At 48.4% G+C, this 27,666-nt stretch overlaps 1 protein-coding gene across 1 annotated transcript in view; it reads left to right on the top strand.

The window, feature by feature from the left end:
* Positions 1-27,666, top strand: part of LOC120387728 (group IID secretory phospholipase A2-like) — a 40,503-nt gene extending 12,837 nt beyond the window's left edge. Inside the window, exons 3-9 of the mRNA XM_039508771.1 lie at positions 6,105-6,364; positions 8,751-8,803; positions 11,205-11,349; positions 13,111-13,187; positions 23,884-23,950; positions 25,260-25,366; positions 26,930-27,666. Coding sequence (XP_039364705.1) covers positions 6,213-6,364; positions 8,751-8,803; positions 11,205-11,349; positions 13,111-13,187; positions 23,884-23,950; positions 25,260-25,366; positions 26,930-27,072 — 744 coding nt within the window. The 5' untranslated portion in view covers positions 6,105-6,212 and the 3' untranslated portion in view covers positions 27,073-27,666. The remainder of the gene's footprint in view (positions 1-6,104; positions 6,365-8,750; positions 8,804-11,204; positions 11,350-13,110; positions 13,188-23,883; positions 23,951-25,259; positions 25,367-26,929) is intronic.

Here is a 27,666-nt window from a genome sequence, read left to right as displayed (position 1 = left end):
TCATTCAGTGGGGATTGATACCCTGAGGCTTCAGCAGATAAGGAGCACATGGAAAATGAGTGTCATTGTGTGGGATCCCTGATGTGACAGCACCGAGGGGAAGACGTTCTCCTGGCAGCCTTAATTGGCTGCTCAGGAGTGTTCAGCCAGTTCAAAGCCTGATATGATAATAAACACATTAATAATGGTACAGTGGAAACCCTTCAGGAGATCTCCCTTGGGGAGAAAGAGAGTCCTAGCGATACCAGGTAAAAAAACACCTGCCTTGGCGTTCATGGAATCTGCATGGGGTGAATTTCACCCAACAGAGATCCAGCCCACAAGTCCCAAGGGATCCCTGAGGTGGCTGAGATAGACCAGGGTGCTGTGTGCTCTGGCTCTACCCTCTCCCACGCCTAGAGGTGTGGGTGGGGGGCATAAAACCAGCCATACTGTGGCCACATCCACACCACAAACTTACATCAGTATAACTACATCGCTCAGGGGTGTGAAATATCCACACCCCATAGTGACAAAATGATACCCACCTAACCCTCAGCTTAGACAGCGCTATGTCAACAGGAGAGCTTCACAGAGCCTCTCGCAGAGGTGGATTAACTCCGCTGATGAGAGACGCTCTCCCGTAGGCGAAGCAGCTGCAGCCCTGTAGACAAGCCCGAGAACTCTCTGCAGCCCCTTCAGAGCTGGTGAAAGGTCCCTTGGACCTTACGTTGGGCTAGAACCCCAACCCCTGCTAACTCCCTACACTGGAAATTGCCTCTAGGACTAACTCACCTCCACTTGCAGAAAGTACAATGGGATCTTAACCCCATTCAGTCATTAAAGGACTTCATTTTACATCTCAACCAAACGCCAGCTTCTCTGGCAGCACAGAGCCCTGCACTCCGGGTGGGACACTGGGTTTGTGGTACCTCAGAGGGAAGAGCATCACCTACCGAACCACCATTCTTGGGAAGTCTCAGTGGCTGAGCTCTGAACCCTTCTTAGCTTGGCTCGTGTGCCACACTCGCAGCATACAGTAGGGTATAGTAGCAGACTTGTGGCCCTTTTTAACCATAGGGCTGTTGACCCATTCTGCGTTTGGAGTGGACTGCTGGGACTCTGTTCTGCTCCTTTGGGGGTGGGGGGATTTACATGATTTCTGATGGTTAAGTTTAGAGTTCTTTGGTAAGGAAGGCTGATCTTGCGATGGAGGCACTGAACTAGGACTCAGGAGATCTGACTTCAGACCCCCAGTGCACAGACTCAGTGTGACCTTGGGGAAAATATTGATGGTCTTAAATGGGGGCTGAGCACTCCTGAAAATCTGGATCTGAATGTCTGTGACTCCGTTTCCCAGCTGGAACATGGGGCCGATGATACTTCCCTTGTCTATTTAGGGGTAGAAATAGTCTCTTACTATATGTTTGTACAGCACCTAGCACAACGGAGCCCTGCTCTTGCTACTGTAAACAATAGTAGGATGCACAGAGCTTTTCAGGTCTGTGTGCTTAAGCATTAAAATGGATTTGTATCATAATAAGTTGGCTAGAGGCCACATTTCTCCTCACCCACCACCCTTATCTGAGCCATTCTGGGGCATGGGGTGCTTTCCACTATTTAATTTTGTCTGCCTTCAGTTTACCCTTCCAGCACAGGAAAAGGGAAGTGTGCGCTTCTGATAAGGCAGGGGGAACTCCTGTAGCCCAACGTACCATGCTGCTATGGAGTTCTATAAATATTTCTGTAAGTCTGGGAACCATCCCGCTTGACTGTAACCACACAGAGAATGGGAAGTGTTTTCCTGACCTGCCAATACTACAAATCACACGCCTTTGCCTGCTCAGCCATTGGAGCCCAATTACCCAAGACTCCAGCTCTGTGTACCTAGAAGGCTTCTGCTAGTAGCACCTGCGTCTGATGAGTAAAGATTTCAGCCTAAAGGTTTACAGAGCGCGGCTCTTACCTGGACAGAGATACTTAAAAACAAGTTTTTAGTCCCTGGAGGTGAATGCAGAGTGTCACCACAAAGCAAATGACCTACATAAACCTCACTTAATCCCTGCGGGTTTAGACTACAAGCTTTTGGGGAAAGGACTGTCCATTAGGGGCTATTTAGGCCTTTGTGTTGGGTAGGCCCACCAATGGGGGGGGCAAAGGGGGCAATTGCCCACAGGCCTGGACCCTTTTAAATTGCCGGGGCGGGCCGCAGGGCTCCTAGGCGCATGTGGGGTGGTACCAGCGGCGGCGAAGACAGCGGGTGGGCACGTGGAAGCCCTGGCCGTGCCGGAAGAGCACTTCCAGCAGCTCGCTGGGCACCAATGACCCACTTGCTAATTTATACTGTACTGAATGTTAGCAAAATGCCCCCTTATTTACACAGGTATGTTTGCTTTTAGATAAAGCAGCCTTGGACGTGTTTCATTTAAACATGGTGGTTTGATTAGATTATGAACTAGTTTAGAAAAGCATGTGCCATTGTAAGACAGCGTCAGTTCTCTCAGTCCTGCTACATCTCACTGAACGATTGGGAGAAGCAGCATACTGGGAGACGTAGGGCCTGATTCTTCTCTTACTGATGTTGGCATAGAAAATGAGTAAATCCGTCAAAGTCAGTGGAGTTTCAGACACGTAAAATCAATTCCGCACTGGTGAGGCCACACCTGGAGTATTGTGTCCAGTTTTGGTCCTCCAACTACAGAAGGGATGTGGACAAATTGGAGAGAGTCCAGCGGAGGGCAATGAAAATGAATAGGGGGCTGGGGCACATGACTTACGGGGGGAGGCTGAGGGAACTGGAGTTATTTAGTCTGCAGAAGAGAAGAGTGACGGGGGATTTGATAGCAGCCTTCCCCTACCTGAAGGGGGAGTTCCAAAGAGGATGGAGCTTGGCTGTTCTCAATGGTGGCAGATGACAGAACAAGGAAAGTTCTCAAGTTCTCAGAACAGTGTCAAGTTGCAGTGTGGGAGGTCTAGATTTGATATTAGGAAACACTATTTCATTAGGAGGGTGGTGAAGCACTGGAATTGGTTACCTAGGGAGATGGTGGAATCTCCATCCTTAGAGGTTTTTAAGGCCCGGCTTGACAAAGCCCTGGCTGTGATGATTTAGTTGGGGTTGATCCTGCTTTGAGTAGGGGGTTGGACTAGATACCTCCTGAGGTCCCTTCCAACCCTGATCTTTTATGATTCTAAGAGGACAATCAGACTCCTAATGTGGTAGCAAATGGGAGACTATCAGTCTTCAAAATAGTGGAGACTTGGGCTGATGATCAGAGGGTCTAAAGAGTCTGCAAGACTTAATAAGAGTTGTAAGCATTTCTTTAGCTAATTCTTCTGGTTGGTGACCACATCTCAGATCTAATATACATATTTTTGCTTTTGCTCGCTTTATTAAAATAATCCCAAAGAGCTAGCAAGCATGTGCATGTGTTCTGCATGTGTGCGCATGCACTCGTACAGGGTGGAAGGGAAAGGAGGGCTAACGACGTTAAACAAGAGTAGAGATTTGCTGAATCAGATCCAAAGTTCCCACCATTCGAGTGGTTCAGAGTTGCTGTCCTTTAACAGGTGCATCTATAAGTGCGATAGTATTGAAATGACACATTCACTTAATTTTTAGGCTGGCTCTCATGGCACTGAAGGCGAACTATGTCGATCATCCTTTGTGTTTGCATCTCCCTGCTGAAAACGTTCACTGGATACTTAAGGACTTTTCTTGCATGTGCCCTATCGCAGCCCCCTGCCTGGTGTTCAGCTCACTCAAACAACAGTCATTTTCTGGCATTTCCTTCGGATTGTACCAACATGGCCAGTAGGCAATATCACGATAAATTAAACACATGAGGCCAGATTCTCCAGGCCACTAAGGCCACTTTTCTCTGTGTAAGTGCAATAATGTGCCTTTAAAGCAACCGGATGTGGCCAGTGGAGAACCCTCTGCCAGAGGTGGCTCTGCTGTCTCCTGTAGAGGTACCCCCCTCACACGGGTGAAAGGGCAGGAGGGGTGCATGTTATGGGAGTGGGAGGGTGGAATAGGGAGCAGAGGTGGCATGGAAGAGCTTAGCTCCATTATACGCCATTTTCCACTATAAATTAGCTTGTGCTAAGGCTAAGTGGCTGAGGATCAGAGAGCTGCACTAGCTGCCCTGAAACCCGCTTTCTACACTTCATACAAGTGGAGCTCAGGAAGGGGGAGAATCTGCCCCAACGGGCCTAATTCTGATCTCCTTAATCTCCATGTAATTCAATGGACTTAGGTGGAATCACTCCTGATTTATATCAGTGACTGTGAGATCAGAATTAAGTACAGCTGCCTCTAGGAACGTAAGGAACTTGTTTTATCAATAAACCACCAAAAACCTGTCAGAGTACCAGAAGCCCAGGCCCCCAAGGAGGATGTTCTGCCACCAGCCATTGAGAGTTTAACCCAGCAGCTGGCAGTGGGCCTGTGTGAAGGGACAGGGCCTCACCCTGGCATAGAAGAAGCTAACTACCTCCTCTGGGCCTGTTCCATGCTTTCTAGGGGGCCCGTTGACTGTTCTGGCCTGGGGATTGCTGTCGGCGGGCCTGGTGCTGGGCATGGATCTCAACTGGAGTTTCAAGTTGCTAGGAATAATGAATAATAAGTACATAGAGGAAGAAGGGTTTCTCCACTGATGAGTAGGTTGGGGTGCCTCATCATTTCCATCAGGAAGGGAACTTGATAGTGAGGTGTTTGTAGCAGCAGATGGAGGACTAGATGCTTTGGTGATAGAGGGAGAAAGCTGAGAAGGTCTCTGCAGTGGACAATAGATAGAGTGGGGTTTGTTACTAGTTGCTGTACAAAGTGAATTCTTCTGCAGCCTGAAATTTGAGCTTCAGACCCTAGGGAGAACATCTGAGAGGCTACTGTGACAGACTCCACCTCTGTATTCACACCCTACACACAATCATCATAACCTGCGGACAAACTATGCCTCGGGAGGTATCATTTGTAAACTCCTAATTTGCTGGTCATTGTTGTCTGGCACTGGCAACATGCCTGGCACTGGCAACATCGTATGTGAAGTTATAAGATTCTGCAGTGGGATGTTAGGAACACACGGCCCTGCCCAGGCAACAGTCAGGTCTGTCCTAAACAAAGGAAGGAATGTGTGCTTGCCTTAATTTGTATTTGAGCAGTAAATGTCCTCATCAAGCAGAGAGGGAAAACAAAGGAAATTCAAACAGGTGGAAGAAAAGCCAGCAGGGAATATCCTTCCCCATAGACTTGTTGTCTCCTGGGTCTGAGCTAGAAATGTTTTTCAAGAAGGGGACTGAAACTTTAGAAAGGAGGGAGAAACACCCAAGGCCCCTCTGTCAGTCTCTCTCCTCCTGCCCACATCCTCTGCACCTGAGAAGACAAAAGGAAACAGGCGTTAGACTCGGGGGGAGGGTTCCTGGCCTAAGAGTTTGGTCAGGAATTTGCTGGAGTATGTGGTGAGACACTTTGCTTTGCAACTAAGATAGCTTCTTAGGTAGATACTAGTGAGCACTTTATTTTTCTTCTATCCATTTCTGACTTCTATGCCTCATTACTTGTACTCACTTAAAATACCTGGCCTGTTCGTGCATCAAAGGATCTTTAGACTCTTCCGTGTTTTACCGTTTATCCATCAGATGGCCAATGCAGAGGGGAACCGCTTCACAGCCTTCGGTCAAAGTCAACAGATGTTGGCTGTGAAATGTATAGACAGTCTAGATGATTGCATGGTCACTAACTCTAGCAAGCAAAGCGGATAAGAGAGAAATCAAACTTCCAGCTTCAGGGCATACGCTGGTAAAGAGAAGAATCAGGAAGGAATTCTACCACTCTCCCTTCTGAAAACACTCTATCGCAGTGCACAAGTGCCACGTGATTTAGGGATGGGTAAGGGAACTGGGGCAGCAGGAGGAGCCTGACGTTACTAGCAAGGTGGCTATTCATTATCTACCCTTCTCAGGCTCAGCTTCTTGCATCTTTAGAGGTCTGATACAACTGCCTTTCAAGCCAATGGCTGGACTCTGATATCAGTTGGTGTTGGCTTAGGCTTTAGATGAACTCAGAATTACGTATGTGATCATCCATGATGTCTGATTACTGATTACCTACAATCAATTTGCAGCACGGCCTCCACAGTGACCCAGCCCTGCATGGGGAAACTCCCTTGGTGCCTCGAAATGGGGAAGACTAGAAACGTCGTTTGACAGAGAAGCCACACAACTGAAGTTTTATGAAGTTTGAATATCCGATAACGAGGTCAGCACAGATGCGGGCAATGAGTTCCCAAAGGGGAGGGACAGACCGTCTATATAAGGTAAATCTGTCACTATCTGAGATCAGAAGTCACCCTGAGCTACAGAGACTTTCCCAAGCCCAGAAAAGGTGAGTAGAGACTGATCACTGATATTTCTATCGTTAGCAGGGCTCCCATTCCAGTGAATGCACTTGCTGGGTGTGTACCCGGAGTCTCCATCTGGGGCCCTTGGGATCCATAGTGAGCATTACTAGCAGGATGTCAGGGGGCACTTGACTACACATCTCCTCTGGGCTGAGGAGCAGCAGAGCCAGGAGCACCAGGGCAGCGGTGAGTGAGCACCTGGGGGAGCCTCTCCTGGCAGCTGGGCTCCGAGGGCAGAAGCCGGCTCAAGGGGGCATCGCTGGCTGGTGCCGGGCTCCTTCAAGGGAGAGGCAAGAGTGGGTCAGGGCACAGCTCAGAGCTGTGCCGCCCTCCCTGCTCGGGGAGCGTTCAGCTGTGCAGAGGCAGCCTGGCTTGGGGAGCAGGGCAGGGAGGGCTGCCAGGCAGACAGACAGCACCCCAGCTCCCACAGCTTGGAGAGCCAGGGGCCCGAGTGAGCCAGGCAGCTCCTACCAGCTTCCAGTCCACCAGCTCCTGGCAGAAAGCGATGGTTTTCAGATCATCGGGTGCACCCTCTCTTAGGGGGACATGCCGCACAGTTCAAAAACCTCTGTGCTAAATGGAAGGCAGAAATCTAGGGGGAGGGGGTGCATGCTGCCCCATTTTTCTGCCCCATGGCTTTGCACCCTGGGCAGCTGCCCTCCGTCCGGCCCTGGTCCTGGCTGCAAACAACAGAGTGGGGAAGGTGTGAAAGTGAGGTATGAACATTGCCCTTTTCCTGCTCAAAGGCAGAGCAGAAGAGAGAGATCTAGGGCAAGAAGTCTCCCTGATGATCCCCCATTGTTCCTGAGCAGTAGGTCCTATCCCCTCCTTTGCAGGTAAGGGTTTTTGCACTATAGCGAGTCATCAGGCACGGTGCCGCACTGTTCTTTAAGCAAAGCTGGGTACAAGGTGCCAGGTCATTGTGGGATACCGGCTACTTCTCTCTCAGAGTTTCAGGCCAGAAGAGAACTACCAGCTCCTCTAATCTGACCTGTACAGCAGAGGCCACTAAACACCATGCAGCCTCCCCCACACCACGCCCAGCAACTAGAACTAGACAAAAGTAAAACAGCTTTTATGAGATTAAACTATTATGCGCCACAGGCAGATAGCAGGAGGGCCTGAGATGCACCAATGCCCGAGGCTCCTGCAGTGCAAGGAATGGTTTTAGTGAGCGAGATCCGGATGATGGTGACCCACACCCACTCTTTCATTTCAGTGCCCTCTGTCCCTTGCTTTCCTTTCCCGTCTCCATCTCCCATTGCTTTCCTGCCCTCCCCGTTCCTTTTCAATTTCTCCCGTTCGATCCACAAACCAATACAGTGCAGCTGGGGATCTTTGTCTATAGAGGAGCTGACAATGCTTTTACGCTGGCAGGGTCTGTTGTGAACATTTGCAGCCTGTGACCCTGACTGAGCCTTCGCTCTCCTAGTCCTCAGATCTGCAAAGTGTTTTGTGCCCCAGGATGAAACAAAAGCTGCATGTGGGAGAAAGGAAGAGAAACCATTTATGGTAAAAAGGCCCCCGCAGTAAATAGGATCCCTCACACTGAAAGCAGAAATGAACGTCTTTGCTTGTGCCGCAAGTGAAGTCCCACTGGAGTCACTAGGGCCCGGGTGCATGAAGCAGGGGAATTGTGTTACAATCCTAAAGGGGCATCAGTCTCTTTGATGTTGGCTTTCTACCAGCCAATACAACCATGCACAGTGACCGGAAGGGGGAGAATATAGAAAGGCTGCACAATATTAAAATCAATGGATGAAAGTCAGCCCTGTGCAGAGAGCCCACAAGATGTCCATGCACCACTTAAGACCAGAGAGGACTTCAGTGTCGTATTAGCTTCCTGCAATGTGCCTACACTGCCACTAGGGCCAAGCCTCCCACCAGCACAGATAGACTTGTGAGTTTGCATGCTTAAAACTAGCAGTGTGGATGGTGAGGCTCTGGTGGAGACGTGGGCTAACTCCCCGAGCTCAGGGACAGGTGGCTGGGTGGGTTTGAGCCCAAAATGCAACATCCGCACTGATATTGTTAGCGTGCTAGCGCAAGCCTGTCTACCCAGGCTGGAAGGATCACTCCCAGCTGCACTGTAGGCATACCCCTGGAGTCCTGCTGCACACGGTTGGATTTCACCCATCCTGGTTTTGGCTTTGAAGCTAAATCTCCACTTACCAGTATAATCTCTGCTCCTTGTGACCAGGGGTCTCATGCTCTGTTAATTCAAACAGTCGGAAAACCTTGCTTCTGCTCTCTTCTCAGCTGCTTTCGAGGCAATGACTTATTCAGGTTGCCCATACCTGGATGTTAATATGTGTCGTTGAGTTCTTTGCCTGAATGGAAGATCAGGGTGTTTTGGGTTTCTTCTTCCAGGCCCTGCATGACGATGAAGAATCTCTTAGTATTTGCTCTGCTATTTGCTTATGGTAAGTGCAATACAGTCACTGATTTCACTTACAGGTGTAAATCTACTGATGTCAGTAGAATTATAGCAGTGTTAAGCCAATGAATCAGACCCAGGCCCACTCATTCTCTAACTTTTTCCAATTAATGGGTGGGGGAAGGGACTGGCTTGGCTTGCGGACTGAAAACTTTCTACAAAACCTGCCTCCAAATTCTGCACATCTGGATCTACTTCTCTTTCTCGTTGCATCAGTACAATGCCATTAAAATCAATGGGGTGGCACCAGTGTAAATGCAGGGAGAATTTGACCCACAAGCTAAAATCCGTGGGTCTGGCTGCCATGTCAAGCAAGGGAACACACAACTGGGTCCATGGAGAAGATCCACAAGAGATCTACAAAGTCCGTAAATGGGGGTGTGGCCTCAACCAGTTGTGGGAGAAGTCAGTCCTCAGGCTTCCTACTATAAGTTACTACAGAAAATAGATCACAAGTAGTGCTGCTGTGAGCAGAATTAACTCTGTGTCAGCAAAAGCCTGCACGTCAGGAGGATGAGAGAGAAAGTAGAGTTGATCGATACATTTCAAATTTTGAAATTTGTAGCAAAATTAGGGAAAATAGTAATGAAACTTCTGCATTATTGTTACCCTAATGGGGGGGGGGAAGGGGTGGTTTTTAAATCGCCTATAGAGCTGGTTAGAATGTTTTAAAAGCCTGAACCATTCTGAAATTTGGAAAAATGCCAAAAGTCCAATTGTTTTAAAACGAAAGAGGAGGAAGTTTGATTCCCCCACCCCAATGTCTTAAAAGCAGCTGTACTATGGCCCTGCCAGTAGCTGCGTAACCACGCAGAGGTCATCTGCACATAGGGTGGCTGGGCTCCTCTGAAACTGAGAGAGGCCTAAGAAAGTTTGCTGCACCTTCCCATGCCCCACACCACCTTATTAATGGTACTGCCATGTGAGTAGCAGCGCTACCGTCAGTATCTTCCCCAACACAGGATCCATCCCTTCCATTGGTGTTTCTATATGTGCCCTCTGCCAGCTAATACACTTTTTGCCTTCTAATGACTCAATGGCATGATATCTTAGACCTTTTGCAGCTAGGATTTCCAGTACGGGCCTGAGGATCTGAATTGTTCCTGAAAGTCTCTTCTGCATATGTCCCATTCTTATTACAGAGTTGTTACCATGGAGCACATGGATTTATGAGGAGAGGCTGAGGGAACTGGGCTTATTTAGTCTGCAGAAGAGAAGAATGAGGGGGGATTTGATAGCTGCTTTCAACTACCTGAAAGGGGGTTGCAAAGAGGATGGATCTAGACTGTTCTCAGGGGTAGCAGATGACAGAACAAGGAGTAATGGTCTCAAGTTGAAGTGGGGGAGGTTTAGGTTGGATATTAGGGAAAACTTTTTCACTAGTAGGGTGGTGAAGCACTGGAATGGGTTACCTAGGGAGGTGGTTGAATCTCCTTCCTTAGAGGTTTTTAAGGTTAGGCTTGACAAAGCCCTGGCTGGGATGATTTAGTGGGTGTTGGTCCTGCTTTGAGCAGGGGATTGGACTAGATACCTCCTGAGGTCCCTTCCAACCCTGATATTCTATGATTCTATACCAACATACTACTCCCAGGGCATAGGGATTTGCCTGCCTTTACAGGACTATTCTTGTGCAGTGCTAGTCTCTGGGATGATCACGAATAGCTGTAAAGTAGAGAATGCAATTTGAGTTATAGTGTCAGGAGCCCACTGACCATCTTATTAGTCTTCAACCTAGACCCAAGCACGTGGGTTGCAGCAGCTCTGCTAATATAAACTTTCACATGACGCTGAAACAGTTTGTGCAATACAGACCAGCAGCTAGAGCTGGAAAAGGATGGGGAGGGGAAGGTGATTAGTAAGGGCTGCACCTGAGAGTGATGGAGGGAGCTGATATACGTGTTAATGACAGATATTAGAGAGAGACATCCAGTCACGTAAAATCTCTCCCCATCAGCCTTTCTGCCCACATAACTGTACCCCTCACGTGTATAATGAGATGAAAAGAGCCACAGGGTGTGATTCCTCTCTTGCTTACAGCAGTTGTGGAATTCTATTGAAGACAATGGAGCTCCTCTACATTGACTCTGGTATAAGGAAGAGAGGAGTGGGGCCCAATTGTGTAATATGAATCTAAAAACAGTGTTAGGTGTGAGGAGAATCAGGCCTGATGATTGGGTGACCAGAAAAATTGGCATAGGGGTGGGAGGCAATAGGCACCTATATAAGACAAAGCCCCAAACATTGGGACTGTCCTATAAAATTGGGACATCTGGTCACCCTGCCTGATGAGCTCACAAAGCAGCTTAATAAAGGCACAGGAATAAGTGTCATTTCTTTTTGGGAATACCTCCTCTCCCAGTGCTGGATACCCTTTGGCTGTTTTCCAGGCGCAGTTATGACACAGGGGAGTCTCTGGGAGCTTCAAAAGATGATTAAGCAAGTCACTGGGAAAAATGCCTTATGGAATTATTCCATGTACGGCTGCTACTGCGGATCAGGCGGTAAAGGGACACCAAAGGATGACACTGATCGGTAAGTTGCTGTCTTAAAAAGCCTGCCAGGAACGTCAGTGGGGATAACACTTGCAAAAGGGCCTAAACGCCAGATTTTCAAAGGCATTTAGGTTCCTGCAGCTGTACGCCTAGTGGAATTTTCACAAGCGCCTCGGTGCCTAACTCCCATTGAAATCAATAGCATTTAAGCACATGGGTAGCTAGTGGGATCTTCTTTAAAAAGAACAGGAGTACTTGTGACACCTTATAGAGTAACAAATTTATTTGAGCATAAGCTTTCGTGGGCTACAGCCCACTTCATCGGATGCATAGAATGAAACATATAGTGAGGAGATATATATACATACAGAGAACATGAAAAGGTGGGAGTTGCCCAACCAACTCTAAGAGGCTAATTAATTAAGATGAGCAATTATCAGCAGGAGAGAAAAAAAACTTTTGTAGTGATAATCAAGATGGGCCATTTCAGAGAGTTTGACCCAAGAAGGTGTGAGGATACTTAACATGGGAAATAGATTCAATCTGTGTAATGGCTCAGCTTCTTTAGGCACCTAAATACTTCAGAAAATCTGGCCCCAGGGCCAAACTCACTTTTGAAAATAGAACGGAGGCTCCTGAGTCATTTAAGCACATCTGAAAATTTTACCCCAAGTCTGTATTTACCTAAGATGCTCTCCGTCAAGTAAGGCCAGGTACTCAGCCTGTGTAAACTGGCATGGCTCTCTCGAAGTCGCTGGAAGTATGTCAGTCTATACCCAATGCATTTGCAAAAGAGAGGTGGATTTGAGTTATTAAGGAGGCAGGATTCATAAAGAGAGGTTCTTCCACCAGCTCATCCAAGGAAGACAGCTGAATCTACCTGCCCATATTTCCTAGAATGGGGTGTCGCTGTGTGTTGGAGTTAGGGGGAAGGCTACCACCTTCCCTTGGGCTTAAATGCAAGAGCATTTTTTCCCTTCTGGGATCGAAGAATTAAGGAATCAGAACCATACCACTCCACTGGGCTTTTTAAGAGGCGCTTCTCATTGGTTTCAGATATTTCTGTTTAAGGATGAATGACACAATAAAGCCCCTAAGAAATGTGCCTCTGGAAAAGGCCTGTTAGATCACATAGGCACACTCTAAGGACCCGTGCATAGCTGTTCCCCATTTTAAATTTATTTGCACACCATCCCATGTCGTTTTAAATGTCTCAAGCAATGGGGCTTCCACCCTGGGTGGATTGAGGGAGAATGGAGCATGGGGCACTGTTTTCATCCCCCACCATGGAATGAAGAATTAAGGCCATGAGCATTAGGAAAAAATCAGGCTACAACTCTCTCCCCCCGCCCCCGGCCCTGTTGAAAGTTATTTTACATGCTGAGGTCCCTTGAGCTGACAACTGGCTGTTCCTACCAGGCCTTCCTAACACAAGAGCATCCTGTGCTGGAGATTAGAGAAGAAGCTTGAAATCTGCTCAGTGGCCTGTCTGAAGAACAATGAAGAAAGCAAACTTGATATCTGTGCTTTCTCTCAGGTGCTCAGTTTAGTTACCCCCACCCCCTCCACCCAACATGTCAAGTATATAGATGGGAAACAAATTGAGAGCCTAAACCTATTAATGTCAGTGGTATTACTCCTGATTTACTCCAGTGTAAGAAGAGAGTGGCCCATAGTGTCAAAACATGTCTCTCTCTTTTACGTGCACTGGAAAAGTGTCAAAGGGGATTTTTTTTTTTTTTGCTCCTGTTTTAAACCTACGTGTACGTGTCTCTTTGCTGAGTTCTTCCTTCTCCCCAAGGTGCTGTCAGTTGCACGACTGCTGCTATAAGAGGCTCAAGGGTCATGGATGTAATGCCAAATTGAACACATACAGCTACTTCTACCTGACTGGAAGGATATACTGCGGTGAGTTGGCTCCTGGACAGAAAGATGGTGATTCGGTTTTGTTTCTTCTCCTAAATCAGCAAATTGCTTTGCTACTTGGCTTTTAAAATCTGTATCCCGAGCCCAGTCCACCAGGGCTTTTGTTCTTGTAAATAAGGAACAGGACAAGAGAGCCAGAGTCACTGGCTGGCTGAACCTCAGGATGCAGGCCCCAAATCAAGCAAACACTTAAATCCCAACAACAGGAAAGAGGCAGAAGAGGGGGGAAACCAATAGAAATTTCATTTGCTTCCCACTGCGAGAAGGGTGGAGAGAGGAGAAATCAATGGGACGGATTCAGAGGGGAGTCTCATTGGAACTGGAGTAAAATTGGAGTGATGCAGCGGTGAATGATGCTCCGTTTCGTTTAGAAGAAGCATAAGCTAGTGTAATTTAGATCTTCAAGGCCTTTCAGTGTGTGTTATGCCATCTGGGATTCCCTGACACTCGTTCAGATTCATGCCCACTTATTAACATGTAACTTACACACTCACCTGAATCTGACTCAGTAACTTTACTGAATCACTCTCAGAGATGGGAACTTGCACAAGGGATTAATGACTAGAACAGATGCTACTCCCTTTGGGTATGTCTACACTGTGAGTCCCAGGGCCTGAGGCTACCGACTTGGGCCTGTGCTACAATGCTAAAAATAGTGGTTTGGGCTTGGGTTCTGAAACCCACCCCGACTCCGGGCTTCAGGGCCCACGCTCCAGCCCGAACCTGAACATCTAGTGCTACCCACAGCGCAAGCCGCACGAGCCCGAGGCTGTAGATCCAGGCTCCGAGACTCGCTGCCATGGGTTTTCTTTGCCATGCAGGAATCCCCTAATGTGCTTAAAGCTCAGTCCTCCGAGTGAGCCACTTAGGAACAACAAGCAATCAGTACTGATGGATCGCGAGCAGTCTACGGTTGAGTTTAAGAGGGAAGAACACTGACATTCTAATGGGCTTCCTTTATGTGGAAAGGGCAAGTAGGCTACGGGGCTAGGCACTTTCTGAACCCCCAGAATAGAATATGGGATCAAAGGAGAGTCCTGTTACCCATTTTATTAGTGTGTGTTTATATTACGGTAACAACCAGACGCCAGGCAATTTAGAGACAGAACTTGGTTTTTACAATGTGGAGGAAACCTGCTGGCTGGCTGAAGGTTTGAACACAGCTGGCTTGCCCGTGTTCTGGGAGTGGAGCTACGTCTGCGTGTCATGATAGTTTGCTGCTTTATCAGTCACATCCCTGTGCATGCATCTCAATCCACTCAACTAGGATGCTGGGCTGAGGGCTACTCCCTAGGGACTTGTCTAACTGGGAAATTCCAGTGCGTTAGAGCGCACCCCTGTGGAATCAAGGTAATTGAGATGATGTTAAACCCGACGGTCCCTGTCTACGGTGAGTACTATGCCATGTTTAACGCTGCATCCGGTACCGTCCTGCCACAAGTTATAACATGATGGAGTTTCACATTTGTAGACCGGCTCCAAGGTGTCAGCATGTGCTATCTTGGGATATGACTCCACTGCAATCACAGGGTGAGATTGTAGCTCATGTAGACATACCCGAGCTAGCAGTTATCTAGCTAGCTCTGGTAGTGATAACAGTGAAGTCATGGCAGTGTACGCTTCAGTGCAGGCTGCCCTGCAAGTAATTAGAGTTCTTGGGTTGGCCCATGCTGAAGTGACACTACCATGGTTTCACTTCTTCAGGATCCCAACTAGCTATCTTGGGGATGTCACATCCTGGGATTAGAGTCTAGACATACTCTTATATGGCTCCATCACCATCTCCGCAGCCAGCGTTGCCAGCCTCTCTCCTTCTCCTCAAGGACCTCCTCTCAAACACACATCCTGTTACTGTTTGTCAGCAGGCTTGGGGAGCTGGTGCAAAAGGGAGAGCTGCTGGTGTGACAGTGACTTTGTGCTCTGCTTGAAGAAACATTTAAGCAGCTACAAGACGGGTTATCGCTTCTATCGAAAGAGCCGCTGTGGGAATGAGGCGTCCACATGTTAAAAAGTTGCACAGATGCTTTACTTGCCATATCAAAGTACTGTATATTTGCACAAAGTAAAAGCAATGAAATGTGATTGTTTTATTATAATGCCTGTTTATTACATACACACATTTATAGATATACAATTTTGCATGGACTGTTTAATGTATTTACGTAATGTTTTTGCTTGGATCATTTTATACCTTTGATCCCATTTATATGTAGCAACATTTTTTGCTGTATTTTTTAAAAAAATTGAAATAAAAAAACCAAGCAATCGCGTATCTGAACTGGGATTGGTGAATGGAATGATTTCATGATTTTGTTACTGCTTTTGACAGGATAGAAATCTCAAGAACTGTTTGTGAATAGCCAGCATGATCCACCGTAAACCATGTCATGAATTAGGGACTTAATGAGTCTGATTCTGCTCTGGTTTAATTATGTTATTAATCAGGAGTAACTTTCTGGAAGTCTGTGGAGATACACTGTGCCAAATTGTCCTCTGTTACACCAGGGCAAATCTGGAGTAAATTAGATGAAGTACTTTGCATTTACACATGTATAAATGGTAGGAGAATTTATCCCACTGCAGTAAAAACAGTAAAATCAGGTCACTTCGTTAGTTGCTTTCTTATTTACATGTATGTTCCCCTTTTGCAATGCTGGACAGTGTCATCCTAGCTGAAACTTCCAATCTCAGCTGCTCTGGTGCCATGTGGTTTCATGCCTAGTTTCAATACAATTAACAAACTTTTCCAGAGAGGCATATTGCCCCACCATGCAGTTTTATATTAGCCAGGTCTTGAAAGATTTAGAGTATTTGGGTTAGGCGAGGTTGGACTGGGGTGGAGAGGTTGCTTAGTATTAAAAAGCATGTGAGCTGGAAGAGTAGCATAACAACTCACTTGAGAGACTGGGTTTTCCGCCAGATCATTGGAAAAGAGGGGAATTCTCTCCCTAGTGCATAACTGTCTAGCCATCCAGAGTATTATGAAATTCAGCTGTGTGTGGTAACAGGCTTCCTGGGGAGCAGGAGATCAGGATATAAAAGGTAAGTGGGTGACCAATGGAAGCCAGAAGCTACTCCAGCTGTGGAGACATTCCCACGCCCAGTGCAGGTGAGAATTACTGATCATCTTCACTGTCCTTATTCTTGCAATATTTTATTTAGCTCAGCAGTTCTCAAACTTTAGCAACCTGAGGACCCCCATTTTGATTTAAAAATTTTCAAGGACCCCTCAAGCCTCCCGCTCAGCCCCAGTCCCCACCCCCATTCTACCTCTTCCCCCAAGGCCGCACTCCTGCCCCACCTCTTTCTGCCCCCGCTCCACTCATTATGAAACCAGCAGGATTATTTGAAGATACTCCTGATTTCAATCAGGGAGTTGTGTTGACAACACCTGTGAAGTATGGCTTTGATGAACTCTGGCTAGAAAAGCAGCTTCTGTTTGCTCTGTGCTTCACAGAAGGTGAGTTTTTCAAGGTGAGCAAGCACAAACTCCTGGAGAATTTGTGAAAGAAGAGATTCCCTTCTGGGAGATGTGATTTAACCAGAGCAGTGAGCTATTTAACACAGCATCATATAGAGATGTTCTGGAACTAAAGACTGTCAGAGGATGTGGAGAAATGCTTTGTTAAGACCAGAGAACTTCAAAGGGATGTTACTCAACGACAATAAAGCTGTTGGCCGGGAAACTTCAACCTGAACTTGGGGTTGAGAAGGAACTTGGGGTTGTGCAAAGTTAATCAAAGAGGTTACAAGACCACAGAGCCATGTATGGCAAAACAAGGGAGTTCGGGGCAGCTGTACATCAGTTGCCTAAACCCTTGAAATTTTGAAAGCAGAACTTAGACTTTACGTGTAAGAGTCTTGAGACATCTATCAGCTCTGGTACGAAAACCACAGTAACGATGTGCAGTTACAACTGTGGCATTGCCAATGCAAGGCCCTGTTTTCTCTGGTTGGAATGTGCAAAGGCAGCACCACCTCCACTCTGATTGGTCCCTTTTTCAAAAACCCAATGTTGACCAATCAAATTACAGTCCAGAGAGTATGTCCAAACATAGACCCCCACCCCCCCACATCAGAACGGAATAAATAAGCCTAATCATCAGTCTGCTTCCCCATAGCCAACAACTCCTGGAGAAGTACACTGGATCCGTAGGCTGGCTGCTGAGGACTCTCTGTACAGGTAACAAACTACGACTTGTCATAGATAAAAGGTAGAGTTAATAGTATTTTTAAGACAGCAGTGTTAGTAGAACAAACCTTACAATACTACTCGCTGAGGTCCACTGGCCTGCAGTGTGAAGGAGGTCAGACTAGATTATCATAGTTCTCCCTTCTTGTGTTAAAATCTGTGAATACTACCTCACCTTAAAACAGGCCACCCATGACCTGGAGAGTTCACCTACAGTGCCTCCATTTGACAAGTAACAAGGACTTTTATACGTACGTTTCTTTTCAGTCAAATGGCCATTTGCCATATTCTAGGTTAAATGTGTGAGTTACAAAGTTTGTAAATAGCTTAGTTATATGGTGCCATGCAGGGGCGCTGGAACAATTTCTATCGGGTGGGGGAGCTGAGAGCCATTGAACCAAACTGTAAACCCTGTATGTGATGGAAACCACGTCAAGCCACGGAGTGCGGCTGCACCCCCAGCACCCCTAGTTCCAGCACCTCTGGCATGTCTTAATCCCGTTAAATTCAAGGAAAGTTTTGCCACTGATTTCAATGGGGTGAGTGTCTGGGCCTTGGTCCATTATGTGTAGTTATGTGTCACTAACAAGTTTCATCCTAGATTTATTGTGATTTGATCTTTCTGTTATATTTTAACTCCCTGAGCCAGATCCTCAGATGGTGTCAATCAGCATTGCTCCGTTGACTTCAGGGGAATTGCACTGATATACACCAGCTAAGGTTCTGGCCCCCTGTATTAGATTCATTCATTTGAACTCTATAAAGGCCATGTGACCTCTATCATATGAGCATGTCTATTTTACTCCCAGTGAATACTGATTTCACTGCAAATTCATGAGAAACTCAGCCTGGGTAACTGGCTAATTACAGTTGCTTAGTCCTTGTGTATTTTATTGTATCTATGTTTTCAATGGGCCTCCACCCCAGTTAACAAGGGGTCTCACACCCAGCAGTGGAACCATTGATAAAACCTGTGTAACCCTTCTGCCAGGGCCGGGTTCAATATCTATGGGCTCCTCTTCAGGAATACGACACAGAACCGGCTTGAGCCCCCACCCAGCCTGGGAAAATTACACACCGCCCCTGGGTGCCTTTGAGCAGCAATCCTTCCCCACTCGCAAGCACAGAGTCTGAGTGTAGAAAAGAAACTTTTAATGAGAGGAGGGAAGTCACCCGACATTAATTGGGGAAAATGGCACAAGCAGGATTGATAATCCTAAAACTGTGAGCAGGATGCCCACCCCAGAGTGCACGGGGCAGAGTCTTCTGCCTCATGTTCTTGAGTTCTACAACCAAAAGTTCCTTTTCTGTGCCTCCCTCTGCTCCATCACCACCCCACCCCACACACAGAGGTTGTCCTTGGTCAGTGAGGCCCCAGGGTTCAGAGGTGCAGCTGTGAGTTCATCTCCCACCTGGGGAAGAACACACCTTGTTTGCTCCGCCATCTGAGCACTTGCTCTGGTTGGCCGCCCCACCAGCCATGGTTCCTCTCCACTGGCCGCCCTGCCAGCCGCTCATTCTGCTCCCACCAGCTGACTGTCAGTTACCTTCTGCTGCCACCTGCCTCTCTGCTGGTCAGTCTCTTACTGATTGTCAGCTCTTAGTGATTTTCAGCTTTTAGCAGGCTGGGCAGAAACTGTCCCACCACAGGTGATGTCAGCTCTCATTTAAGTACTTAAAATAACAAAGGCTCCTAATGGAGCCTATTTAGCGCTATCTTTGAACACCAGTGGGGAGAAACAGGTTAAGGGGGACTAGGGATCCATCCACACCTCCTAGCTGGGACACCTGTCCTGCTCCTCTCCTCTCTTACTTCCACAGGGGTCTGGCATTGGAGCCCCTGGCTTAATGAGGTCATTTCAGGCAAGGGTGACCCCCTCATTTGGGACAGGTAAAGCACAGTTCTGCTCCCCTTTATTCATACAATAAAGATAACAAGGTTGATAACAGCATTTCACTACCCCTGCATTCAGTACTCAAGTGATTTGTAACCCAACACCAGCCAAAGTTGATCACTTTGAGCAACACCTATCTGCTGGATATCTAAGTAGAGTGGGTGTGTTCATGTAAATACAGTTTGCTCCTGATGTGTCTCCCCCTCCCAGCGAGCTGTCAGGGGAGAGGTCATTCAGACCCTACTTATACCTGCTTCCCTTTCTCTTGTTAACGGCAAGTCCCTTACTCCAGTAAAAGGCCCATTCAGCTCAGTGGGAGTTTGCCTGACAAAGAGTTGCAGCATTGGGCCATATGCCCAAAGCATTCCATTGGGCCATACGGAGTAGTCTGTTTTCTAAAGCTTGCTAGAAAACCCCTCGAATAGACGATCAGGGTGGATTTGTTTTTTTCTTCCAGGTCCCGACTAGAGGAAGATGAGGCTTCTCTTGGCATTGGCTGTGCTGTTCTCCTGCAGTAAGTGCAGTAATTTTGCAAACCTTCTAACACGTGCTAATTATCCTGGGCCTGATTCTGATCTCATTGACATTGGAGTAGATTCTGTGTAACCCATTGAAGTCAGTGCAGTTGTCCCGGTATAGAACTAGTGTGAGAGTAGAACCTGAGGGTCAGATTCTGTGGTGCCTGGCGCTGCTGGTGCAGCCAGCTAGGTGAGGATTGCCGCACAGTTAGAGACTCCTCTGGTGGCATAGAGCTAGTGTTGCAGATCCAGTGGCATATCCCTGCCAGGTTCTCGTATAGGGGGCATACCCAAGGGGGTGCATGCTTCCAGCCTCCTGACCGTCCATTGCAGACCCTTGTTAGAGCAGCTGTGGGGACCCTCCTTGTTTGCAGCCAGCCTAGGACTGGGTGGGCTATGAAGGTGTCTACATCTTCTGTTTCATGCACACACTCCCATTCCAGCTCCATGCTACGCTCTCTCAGCTGCTGTTAGGATTGGGGTGTGGTGTTTAGGGCATCCCCCACACCAGTAAGAGGTTCTGTCACCACCTGCCTTGTAACTTAGGTGCCTGAATGCCGTGTGGCTAGGGCTTGGAGCCCTGACACCAGTAGCCAGCCAGGAAGCATAAAGATCTCACCCTGGCTTCCACTCACCTAGTTACTCCTTGCATGGTGACTCCAACAGCTCTGACTACCCCAACCCTCCCCAAATCCATCCCCCCAAGCTCTTTAACTACCAGACACTTGGACCTTTCCCTTCTGGTTCATCACCCCCAAAGGTGTGAAAACAGCCCCCGGTTCTCAGCTCATTTTGGCGCCCATGCTCCACGCAGTTTGCACCCCCAGAGACCTGCTTGGGGTGCAAAATAAAAACCAAAAGTTGATTTTAATGGGGTGGGGGAAATCACAGCTTTGAAGATGAGCTAGTGAGGAAAAGCAACACCGAACATTACACAGAAAAGAAACCTGCAGACACAGCTTCAGGTGTTTCACTTTACGTTAGATTAAGTCCCTTTTCTAATCTAAGTTACCTATTGCCTCTGAGCAGTCTCCCAGTGTGCCTCCTTTTGTAAAGGGGATCCAGCATTTCACGGAGGGCTTCCTGTTAGAGGTTGGCCCTCAGTCTCTGGATGAAAACTGCAGTTTCAAGCCTCTTCTTTAAAAGGCTTTTTTTCCTTTCTTTCTCCTAGCATGGTGCCTCCTGGTTATTTAGGTATGGAAATTCTAGACAGGATGTCTTAATGTTTTCCCGTTAACCTGAATGGCCCATTGTTTGTCTTTTCTCCTGGGTTGTACAATGCTATCTGCTGAGAGCTGGCGTTGTGTGCACAACTGGCTTGGGAGGTAACCCTCCCTACCCGGGTGCTTTAGCGCCCTGCTGTGAGGTGATGCTGGAGCAGCTCCGTGGTTACAATGACAATTTTCTACACATATGGGCATGCGTTCCTTCATAACCATAACCCAGGTCCATCAAGGACCCTCAAGGTCAGAGCATTACAATTTTACTCCTTCTTGGGGAATTGTGCACCACTGCACATGCACGGAGAATTTATCCCCCTCAGATTTCTTGGCTTCCCTGAAGAAAAATGACTTTCTGATGGGGAAGCAAAAGGAAGCCACAAGAGTGGTCATGTGACCCTCCCCAGCAGTATGTTTTGGGTGCCCAGGGCAGCCGGCAGAGAGGTATATCACTGTGGGGCAGGGGGAGGGACTGGGGAAGACCCGGCTGGTGGCTCCTACCCTGCACCAGGATCAGCTGCTAGACCCGGCTGGGCTGGGGAGGACGGGACTTCCTCTTCCCTTGAACGGCATCCAGGCCGTGTCAGACCCACCCCCGGATTTCTCCCCTGACTGTAGGAAGCTCTGCAAACACCCCCCTCCCCTGCCCTTCCTGCACCCATCGCTCCTCAGCTGCAGGGGGAGGGATCACTGTACAGGGAGCTGCTCCCCCATCCGCCCAGCCCCCGTGCATCCAGACCCCCTCAGACCCAGACCTTCCCACCAAGCCGGACCCCCCCTTCACCCAACCCCCCAGATGAGCCCCACTCCCCCTGCACCTGGACCACCCCAACAAGCCACCCAGATCCCCACCCTACCAAGCCCCAATCATCTGCACCTGGATCCCCATCCCACTGAGCCCCACTCCCGCAGACCCACCTTATGAGCTCTATCCCCCCAACACCCAGACTCCCCCTTGCTGAGTCCCAAACACCTTCACCTGGACCCCCCTGCAGAGTCCCATTACGGTTGCACCCAGAATGCCCCAACAAGCCCCTGTGCATCCAGATCCCCCCATGCCCAGATCCCCCACTGAGTCGCCTGCACCCAGATTGCCCCACACAGAACCCTCTCAACCCACACCTGGATCTCCCCACACTAAGCCCCTCCACACTTGGATCCTACCTTGCTGGGCCTGCCTGCCCACACCTGGTGCACCTGGCATGGAGGGAGAGGCCCTGGGGTGTTTCTGGGGCAGGCCCAGTCCTTGCGCTGTGTCAGGGTTGGGTGCAGCCTCATTGCTAAGTCCATGTCCCAGGGCAGAGAGCTGCGCAGATCTCCCATCTCCGTGAAGCCAGTGGCCGGTGCTCCCCACTGCCATGCTGGAGCCTCCACATTTATTTGACAAAGAAAATCTGCAGAATTTTAAAATATTGTGTGCAGAATTATTAACTTTGGCACAGAATTATTCATGTTTTGGTGCAGGATGCCTTCAGGAGTAATTAAAAGCTTTCATAAAAGACCGTACTTGATGCATTTCTCTACACAATAGTGTATACCGCCAGTTGAGTCAATTGCTTATTCTTTGGGGGCCTTGTTCTCCCCTTGAGGTGTCTGGACCCTGATTGTCACACGGGGGTAACCCGTTTCTTACCATGACACTGGCTCGGTAACCAACATGTCACTGCCAGGGCTGCTTGGGAGCACAGGGTCACTCCCACCCAGAGTCATTGACTGTGATAGGAATGAGCACCAATACAAATAGCTCTGGGGAAATGTTCAGCTTTCTAATGCACACACTGGGCCAGAATCATCCTTCATGTAATTCCATTGACTGGTATCTCACCACGCGGAGAATCAATGCTATTTCCTACAGGAAATGTCTCCTTCCCTAATGTGTAAGGTGGCCTGCGACAGGTATGACAAAATCCTGGACAGACTTCACTGAAGGAAGTTTAAGTATCTTAGGAGCTCATTGTGTAAAAAATGAACTGTTCCTGTCCTGTTAGGGGAGTGTATGTAACTTCTTTTAAGGGGAAGACAGGACCCAGGCAAACAATGGGAACTGTTTGCTTCAAAGGACTGTTTGAAACAAAGACAAGAATGACAAGTATGTTTCCCAGAAAATCTCTAGGAGGAGGGTGATGCAAAAACTGTAGGTATACAAAAACAGCCTGTTGAAGCTTTGCAAGAGGGGACTTTTTGGATTCTGATCACCAGCTACATGAAGACAGATCAAAAGACCCAAAAATGGTATAAAGAAGTACCTCATTCACGCAGGAATGTGTCAGTCGGCGCTGAGGCTATATGAACCAGTGACCACAGGGGAAAAAACCCTGTGTGGGGTTCAAAGAGCTGATGGCCAGCCAGAGCCTTTGGGATGGGGGGGTGAGAGGGTGATCTCTGGTAAGCTGATCAGCATGTGTGTAGGTTCTTTTATGGCTTTTTAATATATTTTCTCTGTAATCATTTGTACCTTAAGAGCTAAATGTGATTGCTTAGAAAGCTCTGTGCGGTAACTTACCACTGTGGGCAGTTACAGTGTTCCTAGTCTCTGATGAGAAAGCAAAGGACTGGTGCTGGCCATTAGGCTGTCTGCCTTGCTGCGGGATAGCACCGTGTAAACGTCCTGGAAATACCCTAGTCAGGATGGAGAGAGACACACGTCTCTGCCCAAGAGACTGGGTGCCCTTGCTGGACCACAGAGGGGGAATACAGGTGCAGAGGCCCTGAACTGTGATGTAACCCTCTGCTGTTATTTTGCAGGTGAATTAATGGTACATGGGAGTCTCTTGGAGTTTCGCAAGATGATCAAGCAAGCCACTGGGAAAAGGGCTCTACCGAATTATACCTCCTATGGATGCCACTGCGGTGTGGGGGGCAAAGGAATGCCTAAGGATGCAACTGATTGGTACGGTAGTTACTGATTACAGCAGTATTCTAAAAACGCAGGCACCACTGGTGAATTATGGTTCTATAATCCTTCCTCGAGATGCCAAATAACTAGAGCTTGCTGAGTGTCAGCTGCATCCCAATAGGTAGGGCCCTACCAAAATCACGGCTGTGAAAAACGGGTCCTGGACCATGCAATCTGGTCTTGTGGGCTTTTACCCTGTACTATACAGATTTCACGGGGGAGACCAGCATTTTTCAGATTGGGTGTCCTGACCAAAAAGGGAATTGCAGGGGGGGGTCACAAGTTTATTTTAGGGGGGTTGCGGTATTGCCATTCTTACTTCTGTGCTGCCTTCAGAGCTGGGTGGCTGAAGAGCGGTGGCTGTTGGCCAGGCGCCCAGCTCTGAAGGCTGCACCGCCGCCAGCAGCAGCGCAGAAGTAAGGGTAGCAATACCACAACTCTCCCTACAATAACCCTGCAACACCTCCCCACACAACTCCTTTTTGGGTCAGGATCCCTACAATTACAACACTGTGACATTTCAGATTTAAATAGCTGAAATCATGAAATTTACAATTTTTAAAATCCTATGACTGTGAAATTGACCAAAATGGACCGTGAATTTGGAGGACCCTACCCATAGACTTTGCAGAGTGAAACACAGGTACAGGAAATAGAAAGCAACAGCAGAAGGAGAAAGGAAAAAGGTTTAAGCCAAGGAGAAAAGATGGGATTGAATTCATCCTTGTTGTAACTCCACTGACATCAATTGAGTTACTTTAGGAGGCATGTAGCCTGATATGTGCTCACAGGAGTTTTGAAAGAAGACTGAGGTCTAGATCCCCAGTTGAGATAAATGAAAGCAATTCCATGGAGCTACACTGATCTAGAGGAGCTGTGGACCAGGCCCTGAGAACAGAAGAACTGCAGAGGGACACAAAGTCTGCTCCAGATGCCAGGAGATGCAGAAGAGAAGGCTCTCACACCAAGCCCAGACAGAATGTGTGGGAAAACCAGAAAGACGGCCAGTAGAGGGAGCAAAGAAAGTACAGTAATAAGAAAAGCAAAGAACCATGATATCGGAAAGAGCAAATCCATGGAAGGTTTAGAGTGAGAGGAGAATAAAATCCATTGACTTCAGTGAGACTATTTGTATGAGTACGTTTTGCTAACTGCTTAACTCTGCTTAGCCGTGAAGCTGCAGGATCTGCTTGTTTGATGTAACTTAGAAACCGATTGAGGGGAGGGGTGGTTGGGGAGCAGGTTGTTTTGTTTTTCCCACATACTATGCTGTGTATCAGCTTCAACCCAATTCTCCCTACAGGTGTTGCCTGCATCACGACTGCTGTTACTCACAATTGAAGGCTCAAAATTGTCGTGTCATAATTGACAGATACCGTTACACTTACAGGAGAGGAGTCATAACGTGCGGTGAGTAGCCAGGCCCATAGAAAGACAGGCACTTCCTTTGTCTCTGCTCCCAAATCAGCTCATTGCTTTGCTGTGCCACTGTCTGAAAATCTGTGGGGTCAGAACCCCAGCTGGAGAGCCCTGAGTTCAGTAGAGCTGGGCCAACTTCCCCCAGCTGGACAACGGACACACAGGCCAACTCTAGACATCCAAAGGTAAATAAGTTTCAGAGTAGCAGCCGTAGCTGCAAAAAGAACAGGAGCACTTGTGGCACCTTAGGCCTGGTCTACACTGGGGGGGGGGGGGGGCGGGGAGAATCGATCTAAGGGCTGGTCCACACTAAGAAGCGGGGTCGAACTAGTACGCTACGTGAATAGCGTAGCTGAATTCGAAGTACCCTAGTTCGAACTACTCACCCGTCCAGACGCCGCGGAATCGAAGTCCGCGGCTCCAAGGTCAACTCCGCCACCGCCATTTGCAGTGGTGGAGTACCGGAGTCGACCGCGGCGCTTCCGGAGTTCGAACTATCGCGTCCAGATTAGGCGCGATAGTTCGAACTCCGAGAAGTCGAACTCACCGCGTCGACCCAGCTGGTAAGTGTAGACTAGCCCTAAGATACGCAGCTTCAGCTACGAGAATAACTTAGATCAAATTAAAATTACTTACTTCATGTCCTTGCGGCGCTGGACTGACGGCCGTGGCTCCCCCATCGACTTGTGTTGTTCACACGGTTGTGTGCCGAACAGGAAAGTGCCACAATTACTCATGTGAGCGTGCACAGGTGCCAGGATTCGCACAAACATTCACAATGGAAGTGTTCACAAGCCATCTTGAGAACTTTCTGTAGCTTTGGAACTCTCCCAGTCAGGGAGGGGAAACAGCACCAGGTGACTTCGATGGCTAGTGAGAACAGAGAATTAGGAGCAGTGGCAACAGGCACCAAATGGTTTGTTAGCAGCCCCCGGGTTGGAATATGTTTTGAAGGAACAACTTGTCAGCTACTCTGGAACCATGAACCTCTAAAGCAGAAATGGTGCTTGTGGAGGAAAGGGGGTGGGGTGGAGATGGGATTTTCAGACATCTGGGGGGGGGGGCGGCTGGGGGGGGGGGGGGCCTTTCAGTTCGCCCACCCCCCCCTCGAAGGGCGGCCCCCCGCGCCGCCGCCGCCGCGGCTGAATTACCGCCCGCGGGCCGCAGCCCCGCTTCCGGCGGCGTATGGCGGAGGGGTCCCGCCCTGGTCTGCGGGGCACTTCGGCGGGTCCCGGACAAGGGACCAGGGGGGGGGCCCCGAAAAACTGGGGTGGGGGGTGGTGGGGCTCGGGGCCTGGGGCAAATTGCCCCTCTTGCCCCCCCCTCTGGGCGGCCCTGTTTTCAGAAGCACTCAGCGTTGGCCTACAACTCTGCCTTCACTGAAGCCAATGGGAGCTTTGCCATTGGTCTGGATGGGAGCAGAATTAGCCCAATTCTGAACACTTGGGGAAATAATGAATCAGTGGCTGGCTGCAAATAATTCACCCCGCTCTGCTGCTCCTGGAGTTGGCACCCTACTCCCTAAGCAATGTGCTTCTTCCCTGGTCTTCCCAGGTCCAGGCAGCTGGTGTAAAAGGAACATCTGCGAGTGTGACAAGGCCGCTGCATTGTGCATGAAGCGCAACTTAAGGAGCTACAACAAGAAGTATCGCTTCTACCCCAACATAAAGTGCACAGGGAGAAAGCCAAGGTGTTAAGCAAAGGCGCCTTGCAATGCTCATTAAGCCATCCCCTAGTCTCATGAATTCAGCATTTCCACACTGTTAAGCAATCAAGTGCTTGACCTGGGATTGGGAATTACTTCCTATCAAGTGGTTCTTGGCTGCTCTCTCCCCAGGCTACTGTCAGGCAGAATCCAAGGAACTGCTCTTAAATAAGAGACCCGATCTGCCTTAACTGCATCTCGATACACAGGATCAGAAGAGAAATTACTTAGAGGGAGAAGGCAACACGTGTCATGTTTTTGATAAAAATATTAGGAAGAACTGGCATGTGTCCTCTGCCATGGTTAAGTTACGATGGGAGCCAGGGGGAGTCTCTCCATTCTCTTCAATAGTCTTTGGATTGGGCCTAAGTGCATAAATGAACATAGAAAAATGTCAATTTCCTTTGCTCTTGCTTCAGTGCAGATTTGCTTTCTGCTGCTTCTGAATAAAACGGAAGAGTGTAACCATGTTCTTCTCTGGGTTGTGACTCAGAGGCATTCGACCGACCCGAACTAGTCACCCTTCAGCGTGAGTGAGAAAGCTGGAAGCAGCTCCCCCTTCAATCACTTCACGTGGCTGATTGGC

Source organism: Mauremys reevesii, linkage group 21 (genome assembly GCF_016161935.1).
Source record: "Mauremys reevesii isolate NIE-2019 linkage group 21, ASM1616193v1, whole genome shotgun sequence".
Classification (NCBI taxonomy): Eukaryota; Metazoa; Chordata; order Testudines; family Geoemydidae; genus Mauremys; species Mauremys reevesii.
The sequence above is the reverse complement of the archived record's forward strand: the minus strand, read 5'-3'. Positions and strand labels throughout refer to the sequence as shown.